The sequence below is a fragment of the Mus pahari genome, chromosome 2 (genome assembly GCF_900095145.1).
Source record: "Mus pahari chromosome 2, PAHARI_EIJ_v1.1, whole genome shotgun sequence".
Lineage (NCBI taxonomy): Eukaryota > Metazoa > Chordata > Mammalia > Rodentia > Muridae > Mus > Mus pahari.
Window position 1 is genome coordinate 161,663,429 of NC_034591.1, and position 13,043 is coordinate 161,676,471.

General features: G+C 42.5%; 1 protein-coding gene across 1 annotated transcript in view; it reads right to left on the reverse strand.

Moving 5' to 3' along the window:
* Positions 1–7,440: 7,440 nt before the first annotated feature.
* Pthlh (parathyroid hormone like hormone) overlaps positions 7,441–13,043 on the reverse strand; it is an 11,157-nt gene continuing 5,554 nt past the window's right edge. The window contains exons 3-4 of the mRNA XM_021191325.1: positions 12,099–12,515; positions 7,441–7,907 (exon numbers count right to left, since the gene is read on the reverse strand). Coding sequence (XP_021046984.1) covers positions 7,898–7,907; positions 12,099–12,515 — 427 coding nt within the window. The 3' untranslated portion in view covers positions 7,441–7,897. The remainder of the gene's footprint in view (positions 7,908–12,098; positions 12,516–13,043) is intronic.

Below are 13,043 nucleotides of genomic sequence, written 5' to 3' on the forward strand. Positions count from 1 at the left end.
TGTGTATGTGTATGCTTGAATGTATCTATGTGTACTGCATACATACAATACCCACAGAGGCCATTAGTTCCCCTAGAACTGGACTCACAGGCAGCTGCCCAAGGTGGATGCTAAACACCAAACATGGGTCTTCTAGAATTTACCCCTGAGTCATCTCTCTGCCCACAAAACCATTGTCTTACTGCTAAGAAATAAATTGTGAAGGGCTAAAAAAAATGGGTGAGAGGGTAAAAGTGCTTGCCACCATAACCAATAGCTTGAGTTTGATCCCCTGAACTCATATGGTAGAAGGAAAGAACAACCTATTCCCATAAGTTTTCCTGATTTCCACACATGCACTGTGGCCTTCTGATACATACACAAACACACAAAATGCACACACACACACACACACACACACACACACACACACGAGAAAAAGAGAGAGAGAGAGAGAGAGAGAGAGAGAGAGAGAGAGAGAGAGAGAGAAAGACTCTAAATAAATGATTAAATTATTTTTTTTTAAAAATTGTGTTGCCTGCCAATAGCATGTATGATGTTAAGATGTTGGATATTTGGATTTTTATTATGGATTTCTTAGGCTAACTTTGGTTCTACATAGATGTGTTTCTGTGGTGGTTGGCTACAGTTACACTAAACATAAATGTGGGGGTTATAATTACAACTTCTTGTTATTACATAATGACAACACATTACATTGTTCCTATGGTAAAAGCAACAACAAGTAAAGAGTGACGAAGCAGAGATTTGTAGCACATTAAGCTCAGCCTGGTTAGGATGTGGCTGAGTCTCGGTTCCAATGAGCTGGGCAATGACTGTTCATGGGACAGCAAGCTACTGTGAGCATCTCTCACCCAACCCTCAACACAGGAGTAGATAATGGCTGGAAATGTGGACAACAAGAATAGATAGATATTTGTTTATTCAGTGTAGTAGAAATACTAAGTGGTATGTGGATCGCACTCCAGGAATCAAATAATGGCAGGCAAGACACCTGCATTTCATTTAACTCACATTGACATTTGCTTTCTACCCCATGGGCTGTTGTCTGCGACACTGTAAAAGGATGTGATATGGCAGTGTGGCAAGGCCACAGGAGCAGCAGGAGCCTTGCTGGTTTTAGGTTCACAGGCTTCCTGACTCAGCAGGTAGACTGTTGTGTCTCTTGAGATGAAGCAAAAACAAACAAACAAACAAACAAACAACCCAAAAAACCAAAAAAAAAAAAACCTGACAAAGATAAGCTTGTCTGGTGTGTGCTAACTGTGTTTCCTACAGTTAGAGGCACATATATCTCCCCCATTTAGTCAATAAAAGTCTAATCCTCCATTTTCCCAAGTCTCTGTTGTTCTTTGGGAGGTAATGACATCTGGGCCATTCCTTTAGGCAGCCACTTAGTGTAAAGTGGGAAGACAGCCAGCTTTGAACAGCTCAAGAGTCCTTACCAGTACACTGGGAGTGTGCCACAACTGTGGAGCTGGAGGAGTTTTAGGTTTTCTCAGGAAAATCTGGAATGATTCAATCGACTCTCCCATCACAGGGCACTTTCAAAACAGAGTCCAGTAGTCTGTTATCTGGTCCCTGGCTGATTTCCTAAAGGAGAAATGTCCACTCTCCACCCCCTGCACCCAGGTGATGGAAGGTGGCCTTTCCCCTAAATCAAGCTGATCTGAATGGAAGATTCACCTTAATTAGCAGATGCCCAGGGACACCGTGGGTAAAAGTGTTTTCTCCAGAAGTGGACAGACAATACCATAGTGACCAACACCCTTGGCCCTCTTTCTGGGTCTTGTAGAAGTCAGTCACCCCAAACCAACCCAAATGTGGAAACCTGGCACAAAAAATGTTTGATGCATGCTCATTGTTTGTCCCTGGGTGGCAGTGGGCACACACATCAGAAAGGTTGATGGTCAGCAGCGTTTCTGAGTGTCCATGGAGGAGTGAAAGGGCCCTGCAAGAAGCTGAGTGTTCAACAGAAAACCAGCCTGCCAGGGGAGGAGGGGACAGGGAGAGACGGCCTTGGAAAAACTGAATACTGAAGTTTTGGAGCAGGTTGAGAGGTAACAGGAGGGGAACGGTCTCCTCTCCAAGGTGGTCCCATTTTAAATATGTTTTAACCTTCTTACAAAAAGTGGCTCTCTGTGTATGCTTACATACCGCTTGCCTGCCTGCCAGCCAGTGCTCCCGCCCGCCCTTGCCACCTCCCTAGGGCAATAGCTGCTCACTTCTGGGTTCTGTAGACACCTGGGCTTCCTGGCGCTCTCTCTCTCTCTCTCTCTCTCTCTCTCTCTCTCTCTCTCTCTCTCTCTCTCTCTCTCTCTCTCTCTTTCTTGTGAGAGAGTCAGAAAAAGAAAGAAAATGAGAGAAAGACACAGAAACACACAGAGAGACTGAGATATAGGTAGAAACACAGGAAGAAATAGAGTGTGAGACAGACATGAGAGACAGAGACAAACAAAGAGACCTTTAGAGACAGAGCAAACAGAGACAGAGGAAGTCAGAGAGAACAAAAAGACAGATATAAAGATATACACATGTACATACACACATGCACACACACATGTATGAACACATACACACATGTACACACAGACACACATGTACATGCATACACATACATATACACATGTACAGATACACTCGTAAGCACAGAGAGAGACAGATCGAGAGAAAGAGAGACAGAGAGAGACAGAGAGAAAACCTTGGAAGAGGCATCCCCTCAGGCAGAAGAAGCTGGTAGACAGAGCCCTTGGGGCACAGGAAGCAGGGAAGTGACTACAAGTACAATTCTCAGAACCCACTATTTCCTTGAACGCACTGACAAGTGAGCAGAACTCAGCTTTCCTGTGACATTGGTAAGCTTTTGCTAATACTCTAGCATTGGGTAGAGCCTGCTGTGTACACTTTTTAATCTTCTCTGACTGGGCAAGCTCTTGTCTAAGGCAGAATTGCACAGCCTTCAAAACAGACTAAGAATCCCATTTCTGTGGATGTTGCACATATGGTGAAGATTACAGATCAAGCTAGTGTATAGACATAGCAGGTTCCCAGAAAGCAATGAATATTCACCCCACAACTATGATACTTTGTTCTTTTTGACACAGCAGTTTTTGTAATGTTGTAGAATGCTACACAGTATAACTTTAATTCTAGAAGAAGATGACAGTTACGGGTAAGGCAGCCGTCTCTCTTCTTTCTCTCTTCTTTCTCGTGCTGGGCTGGCCAGGCTATAGCTCTAGCACTTGGTGTTGCTGTTGGGCTGGCCAGGCTGTAGCTCTTGTACTTGGTGTTGACTCCTGGTTTCATCAGCCCTTGGGATAAGTGAAAGGAAGACAGATGGGAACTTGGAGCTGCTAAATGTGTGGGGCTTGCCTTGTTATTGTTTTGCATTTATTTTGTACAACGTGGGCCTCAACAGAGCCCCTTCCCAGCAGTTTTTCAATGACAACTTGGTGAACCGTGACCATCAATTATTTTACTCAAATGGAAGATGGGTGGACTATTTTTCTTTTCAGATCCCCAAGGCTGTGTGTACTCGGCAGGGAGTAGGAGTGTCTGTAGTGGCCTCTAGCTAGCCATCCATTTTTCAAGGGTGACATACCTCATGTTTATTCCAATTTATAAATGTCCTCCAGCTCTTAGGAAGATGTTTTGAAGTTTAATTAAAATGCAATTTAAAAACATAACACATCCACATCGCACATGTGTTAGAGACTTACACAGAGACGTGAATGTTCGCATCCTGATGCTGGTGGGTCTGGTTAGGAGCTGTGTACATTAATCTTCTGTCAAAAGAGCAGCGTGGCTCGTCTGCACACTGGGCCCTGTGGGTAACTTCTATGCTGTGTATTCATGGGAAGAGAACCTGATATTTTAAATTCTCCTCCCTTCCTGTGGGAGGTTACTGTACCCTCAACACAAACCCTTACTTCTTGTGCCTATGGAGCTGGAAAAGTCCCTGTGAGACCAGAGGCTGGGGAACAGAGGGCACTCTGGTGCACAGTGAAGAGCTTGGTATTACTTTCCAAGCTTCCTGTTACTGGAACGGGAGAAGGGCTCAAGGTGGGAGTCAGAAACACCCCAAGATCAGAACCCCCTTTTGTCTTTAGAGGCCTTGTTTAATCTTCTTAGTATTTTAAAATCTCAAAGAGAATTTATCAGACACCTATTGGACATACAGTTTCTATGCTAAGGCTGCTGTGTGGTGTTGGGTGTTGGACATAGAAATCTACAAGGTGGTTAGGGAGGCACCAAGGGTTAGTGTTTCTCCTGAGGAGTGAGCCCTGTCACATGGAGGCAGAATCCATTGGAATATCACCTTAGCCCCTGGCACTTAGAGTTTTCATTCTGCCATTGAAGAGCTCACATGAGACTTCATGAGTAATGTGGAACCTGGAAACTCTATAGTAGAATGTTTCGTGGTAGTCGTGTGTTTAAAACCATCTGTGTCTGGAAAAGAAAGGAAGCAGGAAGGATTGGCACTTGGGATGAACTTCATCCTTAGTTTCAGGAAGTGTTTTAGGAACACTTCCTAGTTCAAGTTCCCCAAATGATCTCCAGCATTGGCAGGAGGTGAAGGCTCTGCTAGCTTGGCTTTTGTCCATAGCGAGTTCTGAATTGCCATGAACTTTGTGGGTAGAGGGGAAAGAAGTTGCTCTAAAACTCCACTGTAGATGATGAAACTTTAACAGCTTGGAATGAATAAGAATTCTATCTAGAATAAGCACAGGTGTGTTAAGTCAGATTGGACACCAGTTTAGTGTTTATTTAATGGATAGATACAGGATAGAAATTAAAGTCACACTTGATTCTTGTCTTCCTCTTGGGCCCATTACATAGTGTGTTAGAGCAACTTGGATTTGAAGACATTGGCTCCTTTGTCCTTGTGTGAAGTAGGAGTCTTTAAGTTGCTCTGTGTAGCCAGCACAGTCTAGCTGTCACTCTGTACAGTCTTGCCTTCTAAGAAAATGTTCGATTTCTTTATATTTTCAGCTTTACACATCCAGGAAGCCAAACTAGCATTTGTATTGAGAAAGGAAGATGCCAGTGTGGACCTTTAACTTTTAAAAAGATTATACTGTTAACCTGAGATTTTGCTTATAATGTAGCTCAGAATATCTGAGCTCTGTTACAAAGTCATGTTTCACAATGGTGGCTAAGACAGCATAGGTAGAGTATATAGTTTTACATACAAGTGTCATTGTGCATGTGTCCTTTGGAGCTAATGCTACATTTATAAATATATTAGCTGTTTAATTAACACAAGAGCTCTGTACAAATAAATATTAAGTGATCCACTGGCAGATTTAGCTTCTTTTGTTTAATTTCTGAGTATTCAGGCCAATTCACCTTATTTAAATTGCTATTGCTTGGCGAACATTACCTAAACCTGTAGTGACATAGAATATAACGTGGTACATTTCTGTATGTTGATTTTTTTTAGTCTTAATTTTGTATTTGTATTTTTCTGAAGGTTAATCCTGTTTCCTTCATATTCATATTTCATTCTTCAGTCCTTTTTGCACCACTGCCAGGGAAGCCAGGGTGTGTCCAAAGGTAACGATGGTATCAAGAATGCTTTGGTAAGAATTGGTGACAGAAGGCTGCACAGTTCATTTTTCCTGCTCCTAGCATTGAAAGCACTTAGAAAGATAAACTCAAAGATGGCTTGCATTTAAAAGGCCAAGTACAACTCATTATCTGAGTATTTGCCAAGTGTGCATTCCTGAGACAATCTCTCCTCTCTCTCTCTCTCTCTCTCTCTCTCTCTCTCTCTCTCTCTCTCTCTCTCTCTCTTCCCCCTTCCTTCCATTTTTGAGACATAAGTCAGGGTCTCTCTGTGTAGCCCTGATATCCTAGAACTCACTATGTAGAACATGCTGACCTCAAACTCGTGGAGATATGCTGGTCTTTAACTTCCAAGTGCTGTGATTAGAGGCAAGTGCCACCATACCTGGCTTACAAACACATCTTTCATGGAAACAACTTATGAAGAGTGGATACAGCCTTTCCAAGGTTTAGACTTTTAGATGGAGTTTTACAAAATAAGCTATAGCTGTTTTTTGAGGTGTTCCAAAGTACTTGCGCTATACAGGGCTAGAGTATTGTACCCTAGCAAATATTCCTTAGATATGAAAACCATCCCTGACAAATCCATAAGAAGTGAGTACAACATCCCATACTTACCTGTCAGTAGAGGTTTAAAACTCTTACAGATGCTAAGAAGAGTCTTTGAAGGCTATGAGACCCAAGAGACAACACAGATAAAGTCAGTCTAACCCTATACTCTCCCCGTGTTTCGTCCTTTTTCTTCTTTAAAATACACACGTGTCTCGTATCATTTCATCGTTTTCACGCAGACACTGGTGTGGAAGAACCCTGGAGGAGGTTACTGCATTTTACTTTCTCAGTGCTCTCAAGCACCCGATAGACACCAAGTAGGATGCTGAGTACCGACAGAACATTCCTGAGCATGGGTGTGTTTGATTCATAGGGTTTGGGTCTTATTCTGAACACACTGAAAGAACACAGTTTCAAATCAGGAAGAGGTGGTGGTGGTGGTGGTGGTGGTGGTGGTGGTGGCACACGCCTTGAACCCCAGTACCTGGGAGGCAGAGACAGGTGGATCTCTGAGTTTAAGGCCAGCCTGTTCTACACAGTGAGTCCCAGGACATCCAGGGCTACACAGAGAAACCCTATCTTGGAAAACAACAAAGCAAAGCAAAGCAAAGCAGAGCAGAGCAGAGCAGAGCAGAGCAGAGCAGAGCAGAGCAGAGCAGAGCAGAGCAGAGCAGAGCAGAGCAGAACACAACAGAACACAATTTCACCAGAAGCTTGTGAGAGGAAGAGAGTGAAGTTCACAATGGAGATGGGGTTCCTGTGGTGCTGAGTGTTGATATTAGAGCTCCTGTAACTGAGACACAACTCGGTGACCCTCCTCTGACACCCTTCTGACTTGTCCTGCAGCTTCCAAACCTTTCTCTCTTCTTTCTCTAGGAGGAAACCATAACCAGCAGAATTCCTGAGCAGATCTTTTATTATTGTTATGAATGAGAGCAAGCCCTTGCAAACTAAACTTTACATTGGCAAAATTTATTCAGAGTCAAAGTCTTGGGTCCACCTCTCCCTCTGGGTTTTAACTCTGGACCACCCTCTTTGACCCTTTCTTCTGACTTCTCTACTTATTTTTTTGCCCTTTGTTGTCGTTATTTCAACTTGAAGTTCAGGCTGTTCAGCCATTCTATTGACTTGAACTGAAATATTGGACAAAATACATTTTAAGTGGTTTTTAACTAAAAGCTAATGTGGACACATTGGAATAGATGCCCATATAAACATATTAAGCTTAGGATTATATTCAAGTAGAATTTAAAAAAAAATGTGTTGTGTTTCTCTGATTAGAAACTTTAAAGAATAAAATTCACATTGTGAGTCATGGTGTAATTAGATTATATTTTATTAGACATTCTTTACAAATTTAAAATACTGCTTTTTTTACATGCACAGAAGGAAATTAGTCTAGATAATTATATTTCAGAACTCATTAAAATGAACCACAAAATAGAGATCCTTTTTTGTGTTAAATTCATCCACATACTCGATATGTATACCTAAAGTGCATTATGTTACAAAAAAACAGAGTCAGCAGCACCAAGATACATTTACAAATAAATACATCAGTTGACAAAATAAATTATGGTAACAGTGACAGAAATAATTGGATTAGCCTTGGCAAAAGGGAAAAATATTCACATGACCCATGTGCAGTTTCCTGGGGAGACAGTTTGATCCCAATGCATTTACAGTATGTACAGGCAATAAATATGTCTAATACTTTCCATATGTTTACTATTACAAAATCCTGTAACGTGTCCTTGGAAGATCTTCGATGAAAATTTCAATGCGTCCTGTGAAGACAAGGAAGGGGAAAAAGAGATTAATCTTTCTTGAAGAAGGGACAACACTCGATAAAGATGTGAAAGAGACAGGCAGGATTTCGGTGGAAAGAGATGGTGGGACCTCAAGCCGTACCCTATGGAAAGCACCACTTGGGAATCCTCCCATCTCAGGAACCTCAGCTACTGCTGGGGTCCTTGATCCAACTGAGAGGTCAGTGTGGCACAGACAGAAGGGAGGGCCTGGATAGCCAACTGTGGTCAGCCAGAAAAAAGAAGAACCATGTTGCCTGCCAGTGGGATGTCAGGAAAGTGACATCGTGGAGGACCTAGGGCAGGAGCCGAGTTGGGGCCTCGGTCACCAGTGTTTCTCACTTAGGAGTTTATTTCTCAGCATAGCTGACTTGAATGGTCCACAGTTTGTTTATTCTGCCTGGGTGCTCATTTAGCTGTGGACTGTGATGCTGGTGGGTCTGGGATGCTGGGCACACATTGGAGGAGGGGCTGTTAGACAGAACATGCTGTGTTCATGTGACAAGACCTGCCATTTTTTTTTTTTGAGCTGTCTTTACACACTCATTATGAGGCTGATACTGGACTTTAACTTCAGAGACAAAAGCAAGAACTATTTGTCTGTCCTGGTTTGGTTTGAATGGATTTTTCACAAGAAACAAAAAAAAAATGTTCTCATCAAAGAAAGACTCTCATGGCATAGCCCAGGCCAGTCTCAACCTTGCAATCCTCCTGTCTCAGCAAAAGTCTATTTTAAATGACAAGACTGAGTTACCGTTGCTCTGTCTGTGTGACTGCTTAGAGGTAGTGCTGGGGTGGAGACCGCAGTGACAGTGCGTGCAGGGGCTGGGGCTCTGAGAGCTTCCTGCTCCTTGTCTCTCCTCTTTGTAAAGTTTATTTCAGTGAAAACACACTCATTTATAAGGAAATGCTTAGGGGTTAGGAATTGACTGTGTCATTGAATTAACAGACTGATGTGTGGGTGGGACCTTGTACTACAGACATGTGTGGGTGTGGGAGTCAAAAAGTCTCCACCACTTAGGTGTGTCACATGCAACTTAAAGACAAGTTGCTAATGTGTAGGGGGCTTAAGAGGCTGACTCTTTCGGTAGTTTTGGTTGGGTTGGAATCTTTAAAAAGCTCGTAACAGCAGAGAAAAGGAGAGTTTAAGATGGATACTTGGGATGGATGTATGGATGTTAGCAGTAAAGCAAAGAAATAAATCGCTAATTTGTGTATTGCATCTACTAATCTACTAAAATATGTCTGAGGCACTTATTAGATTGAGTTTAAAATAACAAAAGTAGAAATTAATAGTATTTTGAATAATTATTTTTCTCAAAAAGAAAGGAATAAATTTTCACCCTAACTAGGCTTTACTTGGCTCTTTCTGAATTTGTCTTTATTAAAGGTACATACTGGAAAAGCCAAGTAAAATGTATCAAATGGCCAGCATGAAGGGAGATGTGTGTGTGTGTGTGTGTGTGTGTGTGTGTGGTACGTGGTAGGTGTGTGAGTGGTGTATATGGTGTATGTGGTGTGAATGTATGTGTGTGTACGGTGTGTCTATGTGTGGGGTGTGGGTGTGTGTGGTATGTGTGTGATAATGCTTAGAGTCTTAGGTTTTTGGTTTGTTTTTTTTTTTTTTTTGACTACTGAAAAGTTTTCATATTTTTCTAACTCAGTATTTTCCAAGCCAAAACATGATTTTCAGAAATGAATCCCTGCACCTGGGCATCTTATATCAAACATCAAAAAATTTTAATGCAATCATAAGGCTAAAAGTTATATATATTTCCTTTGAACATTTTATAGGCGAGGAAACAGGTAAATTTCCCTGGTAGTTTCCCTTAAGAAACTATATAATAATGTATACTAAAGCTCACATCTGCCACTTTGTCAGACCTCTGAAATTATTACATAGCCCTGACTTAGAGAAATGATTTTCTTAAAAGGCTGGTCATTTACAAACCTTTAAGATCTTTAAAGATTTCACTTGGGCTTCTCAGTCTGCATGTCTGTGCACATTCTGAGCAGCACACTCCTGAATCATACCCTTTGTGACTACTTTCAGCCTGTGCCTGTCTTTGCTTAGGACACTACCCCCCCCCCCGCCTTTTTGCTAGATGCATTTTAATGGAGGCTTAGCACCAGACATAAGAATTGATGAACATTGATTGTTAGTATTTTTCAGACACCTAAAGACAAGTACAAACTTTAAAGGAAAGAAACATTCATGAAAATTACTTATGCTTCTGTTTTTATAGTTCTAATATAGACATATGTCTACTGTAAAATAGTTGATAAAAGCAGGGCTTAGCAGGAGCTTTTGCACTAGCTATAGATATATACATTGTATTTACATTTTAAAGTACCCTAGGTATGTCAGTGAGTCAGGTCTGGTTAACTAGTTGCAGAACAGAGCTCTGTTCAGCTTGGGAGTTCTCAAATGCCATTGCACATTGAGTAATGAATCTGTAATGTATTCAATGTAACTTCTGTTTTATTTACTGTTTCTTAATGAATTTGGAGAGAGAGAGACAGAGAGACAGAGACAGAGAGACAGAGAGACAGAGACAGAGACAGAGACAGAGACAGAGACAGACAGACACACACAGAGAGAACAGAGTATTGCTTTGGACTCCATAATCCTGTCTGTACCAAGTCAAAGAGCTGAAACAGCCAGGGGCGACTTTAAATAATGAGATCACGAATTGTATACTATGTGTTCTTGTGTGGCTTTCATAGAAGTTCCATACTAAGAAGTAAAAACACAAAGCAAAGCAGCAGATCCTATCAGTGGGTGTACATGGAGAAGTCCGTGCCAACACAGCACTTGCCTGAGCGCTAGGGAAAGGGAGTGAATCTAGCTGGGGTGAGGGTGCACAGCCCAATTCCGTGAACAAACTCAGGCTCTCCAATTGTGAGGTGTTTTTGGTTTTCTGTGTGGTAAAATGAAATTAATATCTGTCCCCCTTTGCCTCATAGAAACTTGGCCACTTGCCACATAAAATACATAGCAAACACATTTATGTGAAGTGAACAGAACCAAGTCTCTAGATGCCACAACAAGGGCTCGGAATCATGCAATCTCATGTAATTTTCTCTTAACTCCATGAACTTGGTACTTCATCACAGAAGACAAAAGAAAGTCTGACTCTTCATTTGCTCAGGGTGGGGTGTTAATGTTAGTGTTAGACCCTGAACCTGAGTTACCGAACTCTGTTACCTGTGAGAGCTCTGAGTCCCTGCTCGTGTGAGAGAAGGGTAAGCCAGCTGTGAGATGTGGCGTTTCCTTATTTTTTACTGTGCTAGTAGGGGAAAATCGTGTCAGCTTGTTGTGCAAAAGTATATGAGAAAAACTGAAATCCAAACTAAGACTGAAAAATATCAGAAACAGTTCTGGTTTTTTTTTTTTTGAGTTGGTAGAAACCAGCTCAGTTGATTAAATGTAATTAAAAATCAAATAAATACAAAGTATGCATTTCAAAAAATAGCTTAATTTCTTTACATTAAAATAAGATGGGAATGTAATGAAATACACTTAATTGAATAATGTGGGAATGGCTCAGAAGTTCCTATGTGAGATACTGCCTGGCCATGGTGACAGGGCCACCAAGGCCTTCTCAGTTCCTTTTTGAAAACAAGGAATGAAAAGCAAGAAATAAAAAACGATATGGAAAGTTTCCCAAGATGTTGACCTGAGGAACAAGTATAATTTCCCAGCAAACCATGAGGCTCATCAGGCTCAGAAGCTCAGGTAAAGATTAGAATTACTAACGCTGTTGGTAGGAAATGCTTATAATCTCAGCATCTGAGAGGCTAAGGCAGGAGGATTGCTTTGAGCTCACAGTCAGCCTTGGCTATGAGGAAGACTCTGTGTGTGTGTGTGGGGGGGGAGTAAGATAGGAAGGGGAGGGGGAGGGAGGGAGGAGGGAGGGGGAGGAAGAGAGGGGAGAGGATGGGGAGGAAGTGAAGAAGGAAGGGGGAAGCAAGGAAGGTAGGTAGGTTGGTTGACTGGGCGGTGGGGAGAGAGATGTAGGGAAATTAAATTGTCTAGCAAGGTAATAAGGACTAGGACTGGTGTAGCCTATACTGGTTTTAAATCACAGATCAAGATACAGAAAATTGGGGTCTCTGGAACCAAGGCAGAGGCAGGCAGGGAGCCCTGCTGAACAGAGTGAACAGTACCTTGAGCTGGGCTCCAGCGAGGTCCTGGAGGTGTGGGGCAGGGTGTCCTCAAGCAGGCCACTCCCAGCTGTGCTTGGCCAGGCAGACCGAGTCCTTCGCTTCTTTTTCTCCTGTTCTCTGCGTTTCCCAGGCTTGCCTTTCTTCTTCTTCCCAGGTGTCTTGAGGGGCTGTTCTTTGTATGTCTCCACCTTGTTGGTTTCCTGAGTTAGGTATCTGCCCTCATCGTCTGACCCAAACCGCACGGGGTGGTTTTTGGTGTTGGGAGCAGGTTTGGAGTTGGGGGACACCTCCGAGGTAGCTCTGATTTCGGCTGTGTGGATCTCCGCGATCAGATGGTGGAGGAAGAAACGGCGGCGCAAGTCTTGGATGGACTTGCCCTTGTCATGCAGTAGCTGATGTTCAGACACAGCGCGTTTGCTGTTAGGGGAGAAGACAATTGTCAGCAGAGGCCTTTCCTGTGGCTTCCTTGAAGGAATAAGCTGGTGAGTAGCTGACTTCTAGAATAGGGAGGGGAGATAGGAATGGGAGACCTAGGAACCAGTGCCCAAATATCGCCATAGTGGGGACAGGAAAATTCTTGGGGGTTCATTTGTATAAAGTAAAGGGGTCATCAAATTCAGCTCCCACGCTTGCTGACCACATGATTCAATCATGCTCAGAAATAAGGTGCAGTCACCAAACCCTTGCCCAGTTCAGTCTGTAGCACTGGAAAGATTTATAAGGAATAAAATAAAATAAGTTGCCCTGAGGTATTGCTGCAAAAATAATCTAACTAGGAGATGACTCTAACCATGAGCATTCTGTCACAGTCTCCCGAATTCTGTTGGAGAAACAAACTCCACTGACCAGCTCCCGGGAATCCCAGGAAATGCAAATGAAGTTGCTTTAATTGAGCACACTCCAAGCTTACACACACACACACACACACACACACACACACACACA